This window comes from Pseudophryne corroboree, chromosome 11 (assembly GCF_028390025.1).
Source record: "Pseudophryne corroboree isolate aPseCor3 chromosome 11, aPseCor3.hap2, whole genome shotgun sequence".
NCBI lineage: Eukaryota > Metazoa > Chordata > Amphibia > Anura > Myobatrachidae > Pseudophryne > Pseudophryne corroboree.
Genome location: NC_086454.1, coordinates 189487822 through 189509881, shown reverse-complemented (window position 1 = coordinate 189509881; position 22060 = coordinate 189487822). Strand labels below are relative to the sequence as shown.

The 22060-nt window shown below is 45.2% G+C and overlaps 1 protein-coding gene across 5 annotated transcripts in view; it reads right to left on the bottom strand.

The window, feature by feature from the left end:
• PC (pyruvate carboxylase) overlaps window positions 1–22060 on the bottom strand; it is a 1082342-nt gene that overhangs the window by 660939 nt on the left and 399343 nt on the right. For all 5 annotated transcript variants that reach the window (XM_063945165.1, XM_063945163.1, XM_063945164.1 and 2 more), the window contains one exon: window positions 7737–7888. In XM_063945165.1, coding sequence (XP_063801235.1) covers window positions 7737–7888 — 152 coding nt within the window. The remainder of the gene's footprint in view (window positions 1–7736; window positions 7889–22060) is intronic.

The following is a 22060-nucleotide window of genomic DNA, read 5'->3' as shown; positions in this document are numbered from 1 at the left end:
TCTACATTTCACCGCAGTGTCACCTGCACTGCTCTCATCACTGACTGGCAGGTCAGCTCACAACAAACAATGCATCTCACACATCAAAGACCTTCTCACGATAAGAGAAATGTATACACGAGATTCCAGGTAGATAAATACCATTACTGCTATCCAAGCTTCAGGAGCTGTTCTAATTACCACCTCTAATCTCCACCCATAAAACACAGGAGGATTTTATCCTAAAATCAGAAATAAAAATATTATTGCGCTTCAACAACCAACAGACAAGTTGGGTTTGTGAACATTATTTCATGTAGAAATATGTGAACATTAATAGAAAAGAACTACACTTCTGTATGATACAAAGTTCATACTGCAAATTGCATTTATTCTGCGACTCTACAAGCTCCCCACAAAATGTATGAATAAATACACTGAATTTGTACACTAAACTGCATGCAATGTCATCATACAGTATGTGCCAGGCAATGTGGCTGATCTATATCAATAAAGTCAGTGCCGTAACTAGTCATTTTGGTGCCCTGTGGCAGAAAGAATTGGTGGTGGTGCTGCCCCCGCCCCTCCAACATATAAAATCCGGACAGTGCCCACAAAAATATATAAGGGCATGGCTTCATGGGGAGGGGCGAGTCCAAAATAATACATCGCACAGTAGCATCTATTATTCAAATTACTCAGTAGAGCAATGACACCAGGTAGAGCTCTTATACACATTACAGCAGGCAGAGTCCCCATTTTTAAAGAAAGAGTGTATTATACTTATGTTTGACCAGCCGGCAGTCCTCTTGTCCTTCCCGTCCTACGCTGAGACTACGCAGCCCAGGGCACTGTAGGTGGGCTAAGGGCGGCCAGGGAGAGACGTCATCTTTTCCAGAACACAGGGGAAGGGAGAGGGGGAGGCGGGGCGGACGAGCTGCAATGCTGCCTGGCTACCTATGTGAGAAGAGGTTGCTGGGTAAGCACTGCAGCTCATCTAAGCAGTGACGGCGTGTGGAGGGCAGGCTGGCAGGTGGCCAGACGGATCTCACAATGTGGCAGCGTGGCAGGTATTGCCGGTGGTCCTGCGCCCACAGTGCATGTGTGCTGTGTGCCAGGTACCACTGGCACACCGCTAGTTAAGGCCCTGAATAAAGTCTTTGCAGAGGTTTGATGCAGATGTCTAACCCCGGAGAAGTGATAAAGCAGTGATAAGTGGAAGGAGATAACGCACCAGTCAATCAGCTCCTAACAGTAAATGTACATATTGGAGCTAGTTGGCTGGTGCGTTACCACCTTGCACTTATCACTGCTTTATCACTTCTCCAGGCTTAATACATCTGCCCCTTTGTCTGATAACAGTTTGCTTATGAGAACGAGTCACCACTCACAATACAAGCAAAACATCAGAGGCTCCATTGAATAATCTCATGATGAATATTTAAAAAATGAACAAGTGAATCAGATGTATTTTTGATGCCTTAAGAGGACTAGCGCCGGTGCTACCATTAAGTGAACGTAGGCGACTGCCCAGGCTGCCAATGGTTAGGTATTGACTAAGACACTGAATAAGAGCCATCAAGTCACTCATCCATTTTTTTATGCCCCCGTGGCACTATCACATGAATCAGCTGGCAGTTTATTTGTAAAGCTGCTGGTGTTCAATGCCAGGGAGCGTGATAATGGCATATGGAGATCACAGCCCAGCACCATAATCCCAGGCCAGGGAGAATAAGATGCCATCATCTCCTCCTGCCTGTTTAAATAGCAGCATAGAGAGTGTACTACCTACAAGATGAGGAGGAGCACTCAGAGTTTGCACGGATCCTGATCATGTGTACATACTGTATGCACTTTGATCACACATACCCCTGAAAAGTAATAAACTACAGATGTGTCTACTTACATCTAGCCTCCCTGCACGTTAAACAGCCCTTCTGCCGTGGAGTGCCTCCATACTGCCGAGCATCTTTACATGCATCTTTTTCCATTAAAATGTGTCTTATTCGCAAAAGGATGCGAAAAGGATGCACAAGCAGTTTATGCTGATAAAATTGATTTGCCTATATTCTGTGCGCGACCGTGGCTGTATCTGCATACAAAATGGTACGCTACAGTGTTTTCTAGAAAACACTGTAACGTCCTATTTCATATGTAGATACAGCTGCAGATGCACACAGAATGTAGGCATATCATTTTAATCAGCAGACTCTGCTTGCGCGTCCTATTTATATAGCGATGCGAATAAGCTGCATTTTTTGTGGGAAAAAAAAAAAAAAGACACCCTGCGCTAACAGAGTTGCATGGGACCCGTCAGCTCACTTACACCAGGCATCTCCTGCTACGTGGCGTACTGAAGCAAGATGTGAGGACATCTTTGAACATGAGGCACAATGTAATACAAGTACCTATGGCAGAAAGTAATTCAGGGTTGATCCGTTCTGTACAGTAACTAGCGTAAAATGCTTGAGCTACACAGTAAATTAAGCAGAAGGACAATACCGCAAAGCGCCGTACACTTTAACATGTTGTTTTGATACTACAAAACAATTAAATTTTTCAACCAACGTGAGTGCGGATCTGGAGAGATCAAGAGATGGCGAGATGGATAGATACACAATCTGTGGTTGCAGATCATATTTTCAGTCAGGGAATGATTGGGCAGATGTATTAACCTGGAGAAGGCATAAGGAAGTGATAAACCAGTGATATGTGCAAGGTGATAAAGGCACAAGCCAATCAGAGGCTAACTGTTAATTTACATATTGGAGCCGATTGGCTGGTGCCTTTATCACCTTGCACATATCACTGGTTTATCACTTCCTTATGCCTTTTCCAGGTTAATACATCTGCCCCTTTATAAGTTAAGGGATGCATTAATACCAAATGTATGAATATAGGTGACATTTCGCATTATAGAGCGAAACCCCGACATCAGGCTTAAAATATATCCATTCATCAACAAGTAACTCATTCAACTAAATCAGATTCCTCTGAAATGTATTGAAAAGGTCTCAAGAGCAATCTTATATCAGAGATGATTTCTGGCCAGGACAATATGACAACCTTGCATGGCAACACCATCATACCTAGGAACCAGTAATATACATTATAATACAGTAAGAAAAATTGAAGAAAACAATTACTCCCACCTGTAGTAATGCATATGTACTAACAGTCATCTCTGAACTGACAAAAACTATGTCCAGGTGTCTTACTTAAGAGTACAGAAAAACATGCAATCTAAACTAATTCAAATATTGATGGATGGACAGAAGGACAAATAAAAGGCTCTTGATAAGTGGTATAAAAGCTGAAAGATTTTAAAAAATATAGATTTAAATATTTTGTGATATTTTAAATGCGTCATATGCCTACACATGAAAATGAAAGATCATCCTAATTAGGGTGTAACCTATTACAGGCAGGAGCCCAGCACAACAGATGGCAGCATAACGATCCATTAAAGGCGCTGCTTAGGCAGTAATACCTTGGCCTTTTTACCACTAGGCTAGCGGGTTACAGCATGTAGGCCACTGCCAATCTTTCACCACTCCCCTGGCATAAGTGTGTATGAGACACTTGGCACTATTTAATGCATGGAGCGTCAGCCAGCTGGCTAGTTCTTCTCCGTTTCCTGCTCTTACGTGATTGTACAGCAGATATAACAACTTGCCTGTAATCTGCTCAGTATGATCACTCATAGATTACATTTACAGGGTGGATCAAACAGGCCAGGTCATGAGCTTGTCTCTTAGCCGGCATTCTATAGTTACATGGGTCAATACAAAGGTCTTCATTCAAAATAACATAGCAGGAGCTACAAAATAGGTGATTCTAAAGGGAAACACACCAACAACCTTGTCCTGTGATTTTAAAATAAAGACTTTCAGCCACCCCGTCCATTCTACAGCAGAGGCACCAAATAAAATGATCAATGTATAGGAATCCTCCGCTAATTTTATTGCAGAAACGGATTCTTAATCTGCTACCGGTGAGGTCTTTTCTCAGCTGATGAATAAGCCTGACAACCTCCGACTTTCTGGATCACCTCCAAAACCCACAGGACACCATAAAGCCAGCTGGGACTCAAAGTCAATTTATTTTAACAGTGTTTACAAATTGCTCTTATAAAAGAAAAAAGGAGTTATATGGGAATCTTAATTCACTGTGTATCAGGGCTTGTGTAAGGAGAAGATGTAGGAATGCTTTGAATATAAATATATTTAGTCGACATACTATCCTCTCAACTTGTGTGTCCTCTGCTTGTATCAATGTCAATTCAGACACCAGCAAATGATCTGCACCAACCTCTCTACACAAATAGGACCCCACAGGCTTGGACTAGCCCACAGGGGTAACCACCGGTGGGCCCTACTCCTGCTTTAAGGATCAGGTTCCAGACTGTGCACTTAAAAATAAATATCTATCTCTCTCTCTCTATATATATATATATATATATATATATATATATATATATATATATATATATATATATATATATATATATATATCTCTATATATCTCTATATATCTCTATATATCTCTATATATCTCTATATATCTCTATATATCTCTATATATCTCTATATATCTCTATATATCTCTATATATCTCTATATATCTCTATATATCTCTATATATCTCTATATATCTCTATATATCTCTATATATCTCTATATATCTCTATATATCTCTATATATCTCTATATATCTCTATATATCTCTATATATCTCTATATATCTCTATATATCTCTATATATCTCTATATATCTCTATATATCTCTATATATCTCTATATATCTCTATATATCTCTATATATCTCTATATATCTCTATATATCTCTATATATATATCTATATCTCTATATATATCTATATCTCTATATATATCTATATCTCTATATATATCTATATCTCTCTCTCTATATATATATATATATATATATATATATATATATATATATATATATCTATCTCTCTCCTTATACTGGACTATGGTGTATTTTCTACAGTGCATTGCTGCTATTAATCTGTTATTAATATGGTACATTACCATGCATGCAGCAGATGTATTTACTGTACATATTTATGAAGGGGCCCAGACGTTGCACTCTCTAATGGTTAGTCAAACTAATGAGGTGGCAGGCCACACCCCCTCTGCAGACTGGCCACACCCCTAATATAGCCCCTACCACTGCATTCCTCCGGTGGGCCCTACATGCCCCAGTCCAATAATGGGACCCCTCCCCAGAACTGCAGATTTGTATACCTGAATGCAGTAATACCTGTGTAGCCAGTCTTTTCTTAGCATTGATCAAGTCATCACTGGGATATGTGAGGCACATTTAGTACATAGAACATGGGAGAATCCAGACACAAAGCAAAACTAAAGAGTGCTACAAATCAATTAATAACAGGTGTCAATCTTTATGGGATACAATTCCAAATAAGCCTTATTTCAAAGGCAAAGAGAAAGCAGACATTTTTGAAAACGATTCATGGAACATTTTATTAACTTTAAGATCAGCATTTATCCTATGATGTATTATCTCCCAAGCTGCAACCATCTTTATTTTAACTATATGTATTTATTGACTGCTTCACAATAGAACTGTAAAATCCCAAAGAGGAACCCATGAGTCATCACATCACTGATGTGTTTCTTCAGTTAAATGGACTGAAATGAAAGAACAAGCACTATACAAATCTCCTTTCACTTGCATTTTCAAAATAAAGAGGGAAAAAACACTATGCTGAGGTTCTATTGTCTCCGCTGCCCTCTACTGGAACAAAGATTTAATAAGACACATAAAATGGTAATAAAGCTTGGTGAGTAACTGCTTAACTATCACAAGTACTTTGACATTAACGGCATGCACTGTGCCCTAAGAACTTGAATGATCTTTAAAGATCAGAAAGCTAAACCTTGTATTCATTTTTTAAAGACACTTTTTAAAAGTGTGCAGCACCTAGGCAGCGGAGCATATCTAATGAACCAGATGAGGCTGCATAACCAAAATAGTGATCCGGTATGATACAACGGCAGACAGATAGCAGCATCCCGTCTGCTGGAATACTGGCAGCGAGGTAGTGGCTGCGCTCGCCACAGGTTCTATTACCAATCAGTTGGTGGCGTGGACCACGATCTGAGTGGGAATTACGGGTATGTATAGGTGTTCCGGCCATCAGTAAAATGGTGGCTGTCGGGATTCCGACATCGGTATCTTGACGCTCGGATCCCAACAGCCGGCATTTTAACTGCATCCCCTTACATATATTAGTAGAACCTTTCTTTCTCTCACTCCAAAAGTCAGTTGGGACTTCCACGTATGATGACAGGGGGAAATTAAATAAAAAAAACAGAGTTGCAGACAACTAAAGTAGTGTGGTAACACGATGGAAACTTTGTGCACAAAAGTTGAATATAGTATAACTGTACAATAATAGCAGGATAACGGAGTAAAAAAAAGGGGGGCACTTCAATTCAGCAAAATGTGCACAAACTGCCTCCCAAACCATCAGACGAAGGCATTGTGCCACCAATATCTTCAGGAAAAGGGCTGTAGATTATCTACCATAATAAGCGGTAAAGCGCGCAGTGGGACATCGCTGAAACGTTCAGCAGAATTGCACCCAAAAAGTCTATGGCTAAAAGCAATACTGTACATATTCCTTTCGCAATAGCTTAAGTGGAAAATGTAATTTTTTGAACATTGTTTTAAAAAAATGAACAGTGACGTGAAACTGCAAAGCCTAATAATGACTCTAATCCATAACTAAATTCTGCATACTGCATAGATTTGTGGCATTTACACAGTCAATTAAAAACAAAATGATGTGGATGAAAGATGTATCTTACTAAGAAGTGGCAGATGAGCTAGTAATTCCAGCTACAACACAAACATTGTGATCCTGGTATGGTTTCCCACACTGCTGACATTTAGGGATAGGTTAGTGGGAAAGACTAGGCCGGTGGTAAGAGACAGGGCAGCACAGTGGGCTCCGGTGTGCTCCCAAGCATGCGATGCGACTTCTCTGTAACCTAGTAAGCCATACAAAAGTGTCCACTCATCTAGACTCTGTGCATGTTAAACAGCCCTTATAGTCACACTGTAATGCAGCATTACGTATGCAGATACAGCCGCAGGCACACAGAGAATATATAGGCATGCCACGTAACATTTTGATCAGCATAAGCATCATATTTGCATAGCGATGCAAATAAGGTGCAATTTCAGCAAAAAAAAAAAAGACTTGCAGTTAATGGAGTTGCACAGGACCTGTCAGCTTACTCACGCCAGGCAACTCGCGCTACGTGGCATACTGAGGTAGAATGTATGAGGACACATCTTTATACGCTAATCAGCCATGACAGTAAAATCACTGACAGGTGAATGGATAATGATTACTTTGTTAAAATACCACCTATCAAAACTGGGACATATTAGGCAGCAAGTCAACAATTGTTGATTGTATTGGAAGCAGGTAAAATGAGCAAGCAGAAAGATCTGAATGACTTTGGACTAGGGCTACATTATTTAGAAACAATAAAAGCAAAAAAAAAAAAAAAAAAAAATATATATATATATATATATATATGTATATATATATATATATATATATATATATATATATATATATATATATATGTATATATATATATATATAAAACACTTTTGATCAAAGTAAACAGCGACCCCTGTAAGTCACATTAAGAATCTTTACTACGATACAAATCTCCAGCCAATCTTACCTGCTTTGCTAGTTTGACAGAATCATAGGTCAGCCGATCCCTGAGTTGAGGATCCAGCTGAGCGGCTGGAGCTATCTCAACCACTTTCTGGTGTCGTCTCTGAACGGAGCAATCACGTTCATACAGATGGACCACATTACCGTACTTGTCACCTGTTGGGCACAAAGTATATTCCGTTAGTCCACATTATTTGTGCCATTCAATTTCCTCCATGGATAGGAAGAACTATAGGTTTATCTACTCATACAGGGTAAATCATATTACATAAATCAGTTTTCCCATACATATCTTGTATGGCTTAATTCCCACAGTGTAAACTTTGCAGCGCACAACATGTCTGCCTCACCTGGTGCGCTCGTGGATGGGATGAAAAACACACGGAGCCAACTATTCTGTTAAGACCCAACTCTGAGCGCTAAGACACTGCAACCACCCCATTTTGTGTCATCATGTCTAGGCGTGACCTATTGCACCCAGGGCAATCCTACGTAGTGCACTCAAACTGCTGTCTCACATGGTACCTTTTGTGGGTGGAATAAGGAGATTTATAATCTTACTTTGTTAAATCCTTTTCTTCGACTCCACAAGGGAGTACAGATAAAACACTGGGTATAACCTGGAGGAGAGAGAGTCTGGGCACCATATAGTTATTTTTTTCCCAAGTAGCCCAGGGTTCCCTCTCCACTATACCTAATCCACAGGTACCTGCAGCCAATTAAATAAGCAAGCCAACGGCAAAGAGAGGAGGAGAGGGAGTAGGAAAACTGGAAACACACACACAGGCACTTAACCCCGCAAGTCAGGTGCGTCAGGGGGGGGTATCCTGAGCCCCTTACAGAGTTGAACAAAAGGATTTGGATTTAACAAGGGAAGAACATACATCTCCTTTTCTTCTTCCTTTACTAGGGGATACAGGGATAACACAGACATCCCAAAGCTGTCCCTCTATGGGAGGGGACGCTCCTGAGCTGCACTGCGTACCCTTGCCCAAAAATGAAAAAGGTGTCAAACGCGTAAGGAAGGTCGTCTTGGCTGCTGCCACTGTAGCAATGATCTTGTCCAACTCCTGACCAAAGAATATGTCCCCTGAATATGGAAGGGCCTCTAAACCCTTCTTAGAATCAGTGTCAGTGCACTAGGAACGAAACTAAAGGGCTCTTCTAGCCATCACCATAGACGTAGGACACCTTAGAGGGTAAAGACCCCTGTATTAATGGTCGTCTCACCCAGGTAGAACCTGCCTTCTTAATAACCCCCACTAAGGAAAATAATAAGAATTTACTTACCGATAATTCTATTTCTCGTAGTCCGTAGTGGATGCTGGGGACTCCGTCAGGACCATGGGGAATAGCGGGCTCCGCAGGAGACAGGGCACATCTAAAAAAGCTTTTAGGTCACATGGTGTGTACTGGCTCCTCCCCCTATGACCCTCCTCCAAGCCTCAGTTAGGTACTGTGCCCGGACGAGCGTACACAATAAGGAAGGATCTTGAATCCCGGGTAAGACTCATACCAGCCACACCAATCACACCGTACAACTTGTGATCTGAACCCAGTTAACAGTATGATAACAAAACGAAGTAGCCTCTGAAAAGATGGCTCACAACAATAGTAATAACCCGATTTTTGTAACAATAACTATGTACAAGCATTGCAGACAATCCGCACTTGGGATGGGCGCCCAGCATCCACTACGGACTACGAGAAATAGAATTATCGGTAAGTAAATTCTTATTTTCTCTAACGTCCTAGTGGATGCTGGGGACTCCGTCAGGACCATGGGGATTATACCAAAGCTCCCAAACGGGCGGGAGAGTGCGGATGACTCTGCAGCACCGAATGAGAGAACTCCAGGTCCTCCTTAGCCAGAGTATCAAATTTGTAAAATTTTACAAACGTGTTCTCCCCTGACCACGTAGCTGCTCGGCAAAGTTGTAATGCCGAGACTCCTCGGGCAGCCGCCCAGGATGAGCCCACCTTCCTTGTGGAATGGGCATCTACATATTTCGGCTGTGGCAGGCCTGCCACAGAATGTGCAAGCTGAATTGTACTACAAATCCAGCGTGCAATAGACTGCTTAGAAGCAGGAGCACCCAGCTTGTTGGGTGCATACAATATAAACAGCAAGTCAGACTTTCTGACTCCAGCCGTCCTAACTATATATATATATATATATATATATATATATATATATATATATATATATATTTTTAGGGCCCTGACAACGTCTAGTAACTTGGAGTCCTCCAAGTCCCTAGTAGCCGCAGGCACCACAACAGGTTGTTTCAGGTGAAAACGCTGACACCCCTTTAGGAAGAAACTGGAGACGAGTCCCAGTTCTGCCCTGTTCAAATGGAAAATTTTAATATGGGCTTTTGTAAGACAAAGCCGCCCATTCTGACAATCGCCTGGCCGAGGCCAGGGCTAACACATGGTCACTTCCCATGTGAGATATTGGTCGACAGCATGGTCACTTTCCATGTGAGATATTTCAAATCCACAGATTTGAGCTGTTCAAACCAATATGATTTTAAGAAATCCCAACACTATGTTGAAACCTCACGGTGCCCCTAGAGGCACAAAAAAGCTGTATATGCAATACACCCTTTACAATCTGGACTTCAGGAACTGAAGTCAATTCTTTCTGGAAGAAAATCTACAGGGCCGAAATTTAAATGTTAATGAACCCCAATTTGAGGCCCAAAACACTCCTGTTTTCAGGAAGTGTAGAAATCGACCTAGTTGAATTTCCGTCGTGGAGCCTTCCTGGCCTCACCCACGCAACATATTTTCACCACATGTGGTGATGACGTTGTGCGGTCACCTCCTTCCTGGCTTTGACCAGGGTAGGTATGACCTCTTATGGAATGCCTTTTCCCTTCAGGATCCGGCATTCAACCGCCATGCCGTCAAACGCAGCCGCGGTAAATCTTGGAATAGACATGGTACTTGCTGAAGCAAGTCCCTTCTTAGCTCCCCAGGCCCTTAGTCCTCTGTGAGCATTTCTTGAAGTTCCGGGTACCAAGTCCCTCTTGGCCAATCCGGAGCCACTAGTATAGTTCATACTCCTCTATGTCTTATAATTCTCAATACCTTGGTTATGAGAAACAGAGGAGGGAACACATACACTGACTGGTACACCCACGGTGTTACCAGAACATCCACAGCTATCGCCTGAAGGTCTCATGACCTGGCGGAATACCTGTCCCGTTTTTTGTTCGGGCGGGACGCCATCATGTCCACCTTTGGTCTTTGCCAACGGTCCACAATCATGTTGAAAAACTTCCCTATGAAGTTTCCACTCTCCCGGGTGGAGGTCATGCCTGCTGAGGAAGTCTGCTTCCCAGTCGTCCACTCCCGGAAAGAACACTGCTGACAGTGCTATCACATGATTTTCCGCCTAGCGAAAAATCCTTGCAGTTTTGTCACTGCCCTCCTGCTTCTTGTGCCACCCTTTCTGTTTACGTGGGCGACTGCCGTGATGTTATCCCACTGGATCAATACCGGCTGACCTTGAAGCAGAGGTCTAGCTAAGTTTAGAACATTATAAATTTGCTCTAAGCTTATTTATGCGGAGAGAATTCTCCAGACTTAATCACACTTCCCTGGAAATTTTTTTTTTCCCTGTGTGACTGTTCCCCAGCCTCTCAGGCTGGCCTCCGTGGTCACCGGCATCCAATCCTGAATGCCGAATTTGCGGCCCTCTAGAAGATGAGCACTCTGTAATCACCACAGGAGAGACACCCTTGTCCTTGGATATAGGGTTATCCGCTGATGCATCTGAGGATGCGATCCGGACCATTTGTCCAGCAGATCCCACTGAAGAGTTCTTGCGGGAAATCTGCCGAATGGAATTGCTTCGTAATAAGCCACCATTTTTACCAGGACTCTTGTGCAATGATGCACTGACACTTTTCCTGGTTTTAGGAGGATCCCGATTAGCTCGGATAACTCCCTGGCTTTCTCCACTGGGAGAAACACGTTTTTCTGGACTGTGTCCAGAATCATCCCTAGGAACAGTAGACGTGTCGTCGGAAAAAGCTGCGATTTTGGAATATTTAGAATCCCCTCGTGCTGTCGTAGAACTACTTAAGATAGTGCTACTCCGACCTCCAACTGTTCTCTGGACCTTGCCCTTATCAGGAAAGCGTCCATGTTTCTTTTAAGAAAAATCATCATTCCGGTCATTACCTTGGTAAAGACCCGGGGCGCCGTGGACAATCCAAACGGCCGCGTCTGAACTGATAGTGACAGTTCTGTACCAGGAACCTGAAGTACCCTTGGTGAGAAGGGCAAATTTGGACCTGTAGGTAAGCGTCCCTGATATCCAGTGACACCATATCGTCCCCTACTTCCTGGTTCGCTATCACTGCTCCGAGTGACTCCATCTTGATTTGAACGCTTGTATGTAAGTGTTCAAATATTTCAGATCTCACCGAGCCGGTTGGCTTCAGTACCACAATATAGTGTGGAATACTACCCCCTTCCTTGTTGTAAGAAGGGTACTTTGATTATCACCTGCTGGGAATACAGCCTGTGAATTGTGTGAGGGGGAGACGTCTCGAATTTCCAATGTACACCTGGGATATTACATGTAGGATCCCGGAGTTCCCTTGCGAGTGTTGCTGAAACTCTTGAGATGACCCCCTACCGCACCTGAGTCCGCTTGTACGGCCCCAGCGTTATGCTGCGGACTTGGCAGAAGCCGTGAGGAGCTTCTGTTCCTGGGAATGAGCTGCTTGCTGCAGTCTTCTTCCCTTTCCTCTACCCCTGGGCAGATATGACTGGCCTTTGCCCGCCTGCCCGTATGAGGACGAAAGGACTGAGACTGAAAGACTATGTCCTTTTCTGCCAATATGTGACTCGGGGTAACAAAAGGTGGATTTTTCAGCTGTTGCCATGGCCACCAGATCCAATGGACCGCCCCTTTATACGGCAATACTTCCATATGCCGTCTGGAATCTGCCTCACCTGACCACTGTCGTGTCTTCGTCTGGCAGATATGTACATCACATTTACTCTTGATGCCAGAATGCAAATATGCCTCTGCGCATCACGCATATATAGAAATGCATCCTTAAAATGCTCTATAGACAATAAAATCCTGTCCCTGTCAAGGGTATCAAAATTTTCAGTCAGGAAATCCGACCAAGCCCCCTCAGCGCTGCACATCCAGGCTGAGGCGATTGCTGGTCGTAGTATAACACCAGTATGTGTGTATATACTGTTATGATATTTTCCAGCTTCCTATCAGCTGGCTCCTTGAGGGTGGCCGTATCTGGAAACGGTAACGCCATGTTTTTTATAAGCGTGTGAGCGCCTTATCCACCCTAAGGTGTGTTTTCCAACTCGCCCTTACTTCTGGCGGGAAAAGGGTATACCGCCCATAACTTTCTATCGGAAGAACCCCACGTATCATCACACACTTCATTTAATTTATCTGATTCAGGCAAAACTACAAGTAGTTTATTCCCACCCTACAAAATACCCTTATTTGTGGTACTTGTGGTATCAGAAATATGTAACACCTCCTTCATTGCCCTTAACATGTAACTTGTGGCCCTAAAGGAAAAAATAAGATTTTACTTACCGATAAATCTATTTCTCGTAGTCCGTAGTGGATGCTGGGGACTCCGTCAGGACCATGGGGAATAGCGGCTCCGCAGGAGACAGGGCACAAAAGCAAGCTTTTAGGATCACATGGTGTGTACTGGCTCCTCCCCCTATGACCCTCCTCCAAGCCTCAGTTAGGTACTGTGCCCGGACGAGCGTACACAATAAGGAAGGATCTTGAATCCCGGGTAAGACCCAAACCAGCCACACCAATCACACCGTACAACTTGTGATCTGAACCCAGTTAACAGTATGATAACAATGAAGTAGCCTCTAAAAGAGATGGCTCACAACAATAATAACCCGATTTTTGTAACAATAACTATGTACAAGTAATGCAGACAATCCGCACTTGGGATGGGCGCCCAGCATCCACTACGGACTACGAGAAATAGATTTATCGGTAAGTAAAATCTTATTTTCTCTAACGTCCTAGTGGATGCTGGGGACTCCGTCAGGACCATGGGGATTATACCAAAGCTCCCAAACGGGCGGGAGAGTGCGGGTGACTCTGCAGCACCGAATGAGAGAACTCCAGGTCCTCCTCAGCCAGGGTATCAAATTTGTAGAATTTTACAAACGTGTTCCCCCCTGACCACGTAGCTGCTCGGCAAAATTTTAAAGCCGAGACCCCCTCGGGCATCCGCCCAAGATGAGCCCACCTTCCTTGTGGAATGGGCATTGACAGATTTTGGCTGTGGCAGGCCTGCCACAGACTGTGCAAGCTGAATTGTACTACAAATCCAACGAGCAATAGTCTGCTTAGAAGCAGGAGCACCCATCTTTTGGGGTGCATACAATATAAACAGCAAGTCAGACTTTCTGACTCCAGCCGTCCTGGAAATATATATATATATATATATATATATATATATATATATATATATATATATATATATATATCTCTATCTATTTTTAGGGCCCCGACAACGTCTAGCAACTTGGAGTCCTCCAAGTCCCTAGTAGCCGCAGGCACCACAATATGTTGTTTCAGGCGAAACGCTGACACCACCTTAGGAAGAAACTGGGGACGAGTCCGCAGTTCTGCCCTGTCCGAATGGAAAAACAAATATGAGCTTTTTTTAAGACAAAGCCCCCAATTCTGACAATCGCCTGGCCGAGGCCAGGGCCACAACATGGTCCCTTTCCATGTGAGATATTTCAAATCCACAGATTTGATCGGTTCAAACCAATATGATTTGAGGAATCCCAACACTACGTTGAGATCCCACGGTGCCACTGGAGGCACACAAGGGGCTGTATATGCAATACTCCCTTGACAAACGTCTGGACTTCAGGAATTGAAGCCAATTTTTTCTGGAAGAAAATCTACAGGGCCGAAACTTGAACCTTAATGGACCCCAATTTGAGGCTCATAGACACTCCTGTTTTCAGGAAGTGCAGAAATCGACCTAGTTGAAATTTTTTTTTTTTTTTTTCGTGGGGCCTTCCTGGCCTCACCCACGCAACATATTTTCACCACATGTGGTGATAACGTTGTGCGGTCACCTCCTTCCTGGCTTTGACCAGGGTAGGTATGACCTCTTCCGGAATGCCTTTTCCCTTAGGATCCGGCGTTCAACCGCCATGCCGTCAAACGCAGTCGCGGTAAGTCTTGGAACAGACAAGGTCCCCGCTGGAGCAGGTCCTTTCTTAGAGGCAGATGCCACGGTTCCTCTTGGAACAGACATGGTTCTTGCTGAAAGCAAATCCCATCTTAGCTCCCGAGGCCATTAGTCCTCTGTGAGCATCTCTTGAAGTTCCGGGTACCAAGTCCCTCTTGGCCAATCCGGAGCCACGAGTATAGTTCTTACTCCTCTACGTCTTATAATTCTCAATACCTTGGTTATGAGAAGCAGAAGAGGGAACACATACACCGACTGTTACACCCACGGTGTTACCAGGACGTCCACAGCTATCGCCTGAAGGTCTCGTGACCTGGCGCAATACCTGTCCCGTTTTTTGTTCGGGCGGGACGCCATCATTTCCACCTTTGGTCTTTCCCAACGGTTCACAATCATGCGGAAAACTTCCCGATGAAGTTTCCACTCTCCCGGGTGGAGGTCGTGTCTGCTGAGGAAGTCTGCTTCCCAGTCGTCCACTCCCGGAATGAACACTGCTGACAGTGCTATCACATGATTTTCCGTCTAGCGAAAAATCCTTGCAGTTTTGACCACTGCCCTCCTGCTTCTTGTGCCGCCCTATCTGTTTACGTGGGCGACTGCCGTGATGTTATCCCACTGGATCAATACCGGCTGACCTTGAAGCAGAGGCCTTGCTAAGCTTATAGCATTACCAATTTGCTCTTAGCTCCAGTATATTTATGTGGAGAGAATTCTCCAGACTTGATCACACTCCCTGGAAATTTTTTCCCTGTGTGACTGCTCCCCAGCCTCTCAGGCTGGCCTCCGTGGTTACCAGCATCCAATCCTGAATGCCGAATCTGCGGCCCTCTAGAAGATGAGCACTCTGTAATCACCACAGGAGAGACACCCTTGTCCTTGGATATAGGGTTATCCGCTGATGCATCTGAAGATGCGATCCGGACCATTTGTCCAGCAGATCCCACTGAAGAGTTCTTGCGTGAAATCTGCCGAATGGAAGCGCTTCGTAATAAGCCACCATTTTTTACCAGGACTCTTGTGCAATGATGCACTGACACTTTTCCTGGTTTTAGGAGGATCCCGATTAGCTCGGATAACTCCCTGGCTTTCTCCTCTGGGAGAAACACCCTTTTCCTGGACTGTGTCCAGAATCATCCCTAGGACCAGCAGACGTGTCGTCGGAACAACTGCGGTTTTGGAATATTTAGAATCCACCCGTGCTGTCGTAGAACTACTTGAGATAGTGCTACTCCGACCTCCAACTGTTCTCTGGACCTTGTTCTTATCAGGAGGTCGTCCATTTTCTTTGAAGACGAATCCTCATTTCGGTCATTACCTTGGTAAAGACCCGGGGTGCCTTGGACACTCCAACGGCATCGTCTGAAACTGATAGTGACAGTTCTGTACCACGAACCTGAGGTACCCTTGGTGAGAAAAGCAAATTTTGGGACATGGAGGTAAGCATCCCTGATGTCCCGGGACACCATATAGTCCCCTTGTTCCCAGTTCGCTATCACTGCTCTGAGTGACTCCATCTGGATTTGAACCCTTGTAAGTGTTCAAATTTTTCAGATTTAGAATCGGTCTCACCTAGCCTTCTGGCTTCAGTACCACCCTATAGTGTGGAACAATACCCCTTTCCTTGTTGTAGGAGGGGTAATTTTATTATCACCTGCTGGGAATACAGCTTGTGAATTGTTTTCAATACTGCCTCCCTGTCGGAGGGGGACATTGGTACAGCAGACTACAGGAACCTGCGAGGGGGGAAACGCCTCGACATTCCAATCTGTGCCCCTTTGATACTACTTGTAGGATCCAGGGGTCCTGTACGGTCCCAGCGTCATGCTGAGAACTTAGTAGAAGCGGTGGAGGGCTTCTGTTACTGGGAATGGGCTGCCTGCTGCAGTCTTCTTCCCTTTCCTCTATCCCTGGGCAGATATCTTATAGGGACGAAAAGACTGAGGCTGAAAAGACGGTGTCTTTTTCTGCAGAGATGTGACTTAGGGTAAAAAACGGTGGATCTTCCAGCAGTTGCCGTGGCCACCAGGTCCCATGGACCGACCCCAAATAACTCCTCCCCATTTATACGGCAATACATCTTTGTGCCGTTTGGAATCTGCATCCCCTGACCACTGTCGTGTCCATAAACATCTTCTTGCAGATATGGACATCGCATTTACTCTTGATGCCAGAGTGCAAATATCCCTCTGCGCATCTCGTATATATAGAAATGCATCCTTTAAATGCTCTATAGTCAATAAAATACTGTCCCTGTCAAGGGTATCAATATTTTTAGTCAAGGAATCCGACCAAGCCACCTCAGCTCTGCACATCCAGGCTGAGGCGATCGCTGGTCACAGTATAATACCAGCATGTGTGTGTATACTTTTTAGGATATTTTTCTGATAAGCATGTGAGCGCCTTATCCACCCTGAGGGGTGTTTCCCAATGCGCCTTAACTTCTGGCGGGAAAGGGTATACCGCCAATAATTTTCTATCGGGGGAAACCCACGCATCATCACACACTTCATTTAATTTATCTGATTCAGGAAAAACTACAGGTAGTTTTTTCACCTCACACATAATACCCTTCTTTGTGGTACTTGGAGTATCAGAAATATGTAACACCTCCTTCATTGCCCTTAACGTGTGGCCCTAAAGGAAAATACGTTTGTTTCTTCACCGTCGACACTGAAATCAGTGTCCGTGTCTGGGTCTATGTCGACCGACTGAAGTAAATGGGCGTTTTTACAAGCCCCTGACGGTGTCTGAGACGCCTGGACCGGTACTAATTTGTTCGCCGGCCGTCTCATGTCGTCAACCCACTTGCAGCGTGTTGACATTATCACGTAATTCCATAAGCAAGCCATCCATTCCGGTGTCGACTCCCTAGAGAGTGACATCACCATTACAGGCAATTTGCTCCGCCTCCTCACCAACATTTTCCTCATACATGTCGACACACACGTACCGACATACAGCACACACATAGGGAATGCTCTGATAGAGGACAGGACCCACTAGCCCTTTGGGGAGACAGAGGGAGAGTTTGCCAGCACACACCAAAATGCTATAATTATACAGGGACAACCCTTATATAAGTGTTCCTCCCATATAGCATTTAATATATATGTATATCGCCAAATCAGTGCCCCCCCTCTCTGTTTTAACCCTGTTTCTGTAGTGCAGTGCAGGGGAGAGCCTGGGAGCCTTCCCCTCAGCCTTTCTGTGAGGGAAAATGGCGCTGTGTGCTGAGGAGAATAGGCCCCGCCCCCTTTTCGGCTGGCTTCTTCTCCGGAGATTGTGAAGTCTGGCAGGGGTTAAATACATCCATATAGCCTCAAGGGCTATATGTGATGTATTTTTCGCCATACAGGTATTCCACATTGCTGCCAGGGCGCCCCCCCCCCGCGCCCTGCACCCTCCGTGATCGCTGTGGGAAGTGTGCTGACAGACAATGGCGCACAGCTGCAGTGCTGTGCGCTACCTGAGGAAGACTGAAAAGTCTTCTGCCGCCTGGTTCTGGACCTCTTCAATCTTCAGCATCTGCAAGGGGGTCGGCGGCGCGGCTCAGGGACGAACCCCAGGGCGAGACCTGTGTTCCGACTCCCTCTGAAGCTAATGGTGTCCAGTAGCCTAAGAATCCAATCCATCCTGCACGCAGGTGAGTTGAAATTCTCTCCCCTAAGTCCCTCGATGCAGTGAGCCTGTTGCCAGCAGGACTCACTGAAAATAAAGAACCTAAAAACTTTTTCTAAGCAACTCTTTAAGAGAGCCACCTAGATTGCACCCTTCTCGGACGGGCACAAAAACCTAACTAAGGCTTGGAGGAGGGTCATAGGGGGAGGAGCCAGTACACACCATGTGATCCTAAAAGCTTGCTTTTGTGCCCTGTCTCCTGCGGAGCCGCTATTCCCCATGGTCCTGACGGAGTCCCCAGCATCCACTAGGACGTTAGAGAAATACGTTTGTTTCTTCACCGTCGACACTGGGGTCAGTGTCCGTGTCAGTGTCTGTCGACCGACTGAGGTAAATGGGCGTTTTTACAAGCCCCTGACGGTGTCTGAGATGCCTGGACCGATACTAATTTGTCCGCCGGCTGTCTCATGTCGTCAACCGGCTTGCAGCGTGTTGACATTATCACGTAATTCCCTAAATAAGCCATCCATTCCGGTGTCGACTCCCTAGAGAGTGACATCACCATTACAGGCAATTTTCTCCGTCTCCTCACCAACATTTTCCTCATACATGTCGACACACACGTACCGACCTACTGCACACACACAGGGAATGCTCTGATAGAGGACAGGACCCACTAGCCCTTTGGGGAGACAGAGGGAGAGTTTGCCAGCACACACCAAAAGCGCCATAATGTATATAACAACCCTAGAAGGTGTTGTTTCTATATATATGCGCTCTTAATATATAATTATATCGCCAATTTATGCCCCCCTTCTCTTTAACCCTGTTTCTGTAGTGCAGGGGAGAGTGGGAGCCTTTCTCACCAGCGGAGCTGGTCAGGAAAATGGCGCTGAGTGCTGAGGAGAATAAGCTCCGCCCCTTTCTCGGCGGGTTTTTCTCCCGGTTATTAGGAAAACTGGCCTGGGTTAAATACATACATATAGCCTTAATGGCTATATGTGATGTATTTATTTGCCTCTAAGGTAATCTATATTGCTGCCCAGGGCGCCCCCAGCAGCGCCCTGCACCCTCCGTGACCGAGATCAGTGAGCCGTGTAGCAACAATGGCGCACAGCTGCAGTGCTGTGCGCTACCTTCATGAAGACTGAGAAGTCTTCTGCCGCCTGTTTCCGGACCTCCGTTCTGCCGTTCTTCAGCGTCTGTAAGGGGGATCGGCGGCGCGGCTCCGGGACGAACCCCAGGCTGACCTGTGTTCCGACTCCCTCTGGAGCTCAGTGTCCAGTAGCCTAAAACTTCAATCCTCCTGCACGCAGGTGAGTTGCAAGTCTCTCCCCTAAGTCCCTCGTTGCAGTGATCCTGTCGCCAGCAGGAATCACTGATTAGAAACCTAAAAAAAAACTTTTCTACACAGCTCTTTAAGAGAGCCACCTAGATTGCACCCTCTCGGACGGGCACAAAAACCTAACTGAGGCTTGGAGGAGGGTCATAGGGGGAGGAGCCAGTACACACCATGTGACCTAAAAGCTTTTTTAGATGTGCCCTGTCTCATGCGGAGCCCGCTATTCCCCATGGTCCTGACGGAGTCCCCAGCATCCACTAGGACGTTAGAGAAAACTCCTTTCTGCTAGTTCCAGATCTGAGACTGTCCCTCTAGTGTCTCAGCCTAGCGTCTAATGGCCTTAACCGCCCAGGCCAACGCAAGGGCTGGGCATGCAATAGCAACCGCATTGGTATAGTCTGTCTTTAACTGAAGTATTTTATAAAGAAAAAATGTTTTACATTACAAATCTTTCAAATCAATGTAAACTTACATATACAAAATGGCATATTACCATCTGATATGTAATAACATGAAAGTAAACAAAACGGGGTAGAAAAAGAACAGAGAAAGAGAAAATGACAAATCTAAGATCTATAAAATGTAAAACCAAAAGAGTATGCACATGCCCTTAAGAGTCTGTTAAGGGAGTTCTCTAGATTCCTATCCATGGGATCCCCTAAGTTAAGCTGTATTTGGAATAGGAAGGATAGAAGATCTAACGAGGCAGGTGTTATGGGCATTAACTGGAGGAGGGGTCTCCCAAATGGTCGGTTCGCAGCTGATAGTGGGAAGAGTGACACAATGTGTTTAGAGCGAGCCCAAGCCTCCACAAGGAGGTCCTCTAGCTGTCCAGAAGAAGGGAACTCAGTTACTCTGTTCTGACACAAATACTGGAGCCTTGGACTTAGAGTACTGATCTAACTGCTTTGTTCAGTGCCTTTACATCTACCTGTGAGATAGAATCCTCAGGCACTGAGGAAGTCTCCACGTCAGATATAACAGATGCTAGCCTCATGCTCGGTGGAAAAGTCAGAGTCTGAATCGGCAGAGAAGGGCATAGAGCTGTCCCTTCTAAAAGGTCTGCGCTTGCATACCCCCCTATACTTGTCTAGCATCTGCTGAAGAGATGCAGGCATCTGCACCAACACCTGCACAGCCTGTGTAAACACAGTGGTTGTACTGCTGACAAAATGTTAGTAACTGCGAGTGCACCTGTAGCTAGGCTAGCATGGGGAGCTGACTCTGGCATTGCAAGCTGGTTAACTACCTGTGACATTACTTGCGTTGAAGCCCAAGCGGGTTCGTGACTAAAAGCCGCAGCAGAAGGGGCCTCCAACAGAGTAGCTGTGAAAGAACGGACACAAACGCCATTGTTGTCCAGGACACGGGGAGAAATCACGTTAATACAGACTCTAAACGAGGTATGTTGAGAGACAGGAGCCCAAGCTACTCTCCTGGTGCTGTGGCAGGTAACGCTGTTAAAATGGCCCCCAGGGGACTGCTGGTGGTGTAGAGAGCTGAGGAGTATGCCTGCGGTGGGCTGCCTGCACTGAGGGAGCACACTCAGGAGTGGAGGAGAGACTAACAGGTGTAGTCTGACTCCCCCCTCTGGAGTGGGCCCCAGGGCAACAGCCGCCACCACTGCCCTATTCTTGAAATGCCCGGGTGGTCTAGTGTATGAAGCAGGGACCCCCGAAGCAGACAATACCAGTACCACCGGTGGTCATCCACTCCGGCAGTGTATAGCTGTGCTTATCTGCCCCCTGTGCATCCAGCTCTGCTGCGGGCTCCAGGAGATGTCTGCAGTTTCCTCCTGGTGTCTGTGGCGGAAGTCACAGACAGTCACCAGTGCTGTCGGCGCTGGGGTATTTAGAGCCCCAGTGAGGACATCCTACAGGACACCTTTCACTGCTTGCCCAGTTAAAAGTAAAACAGAAATGAAATAAAAGTAATGGGGTGACCACTTAAAAGCAGCCTCCTCAAATCAATGCCCACTCCTGCCAGCGCTAAACTTATCTGGCTGCTGGTGACTGGGGGTGGGGTATAGTTGAGAGGGAGTTCTCTGCAAGTGGACAAAAATTTTTTTTTAACTATTTGGGGGTATATTCAATTAAAGTCGGATCCATTCCGACAACCCCTATTCAA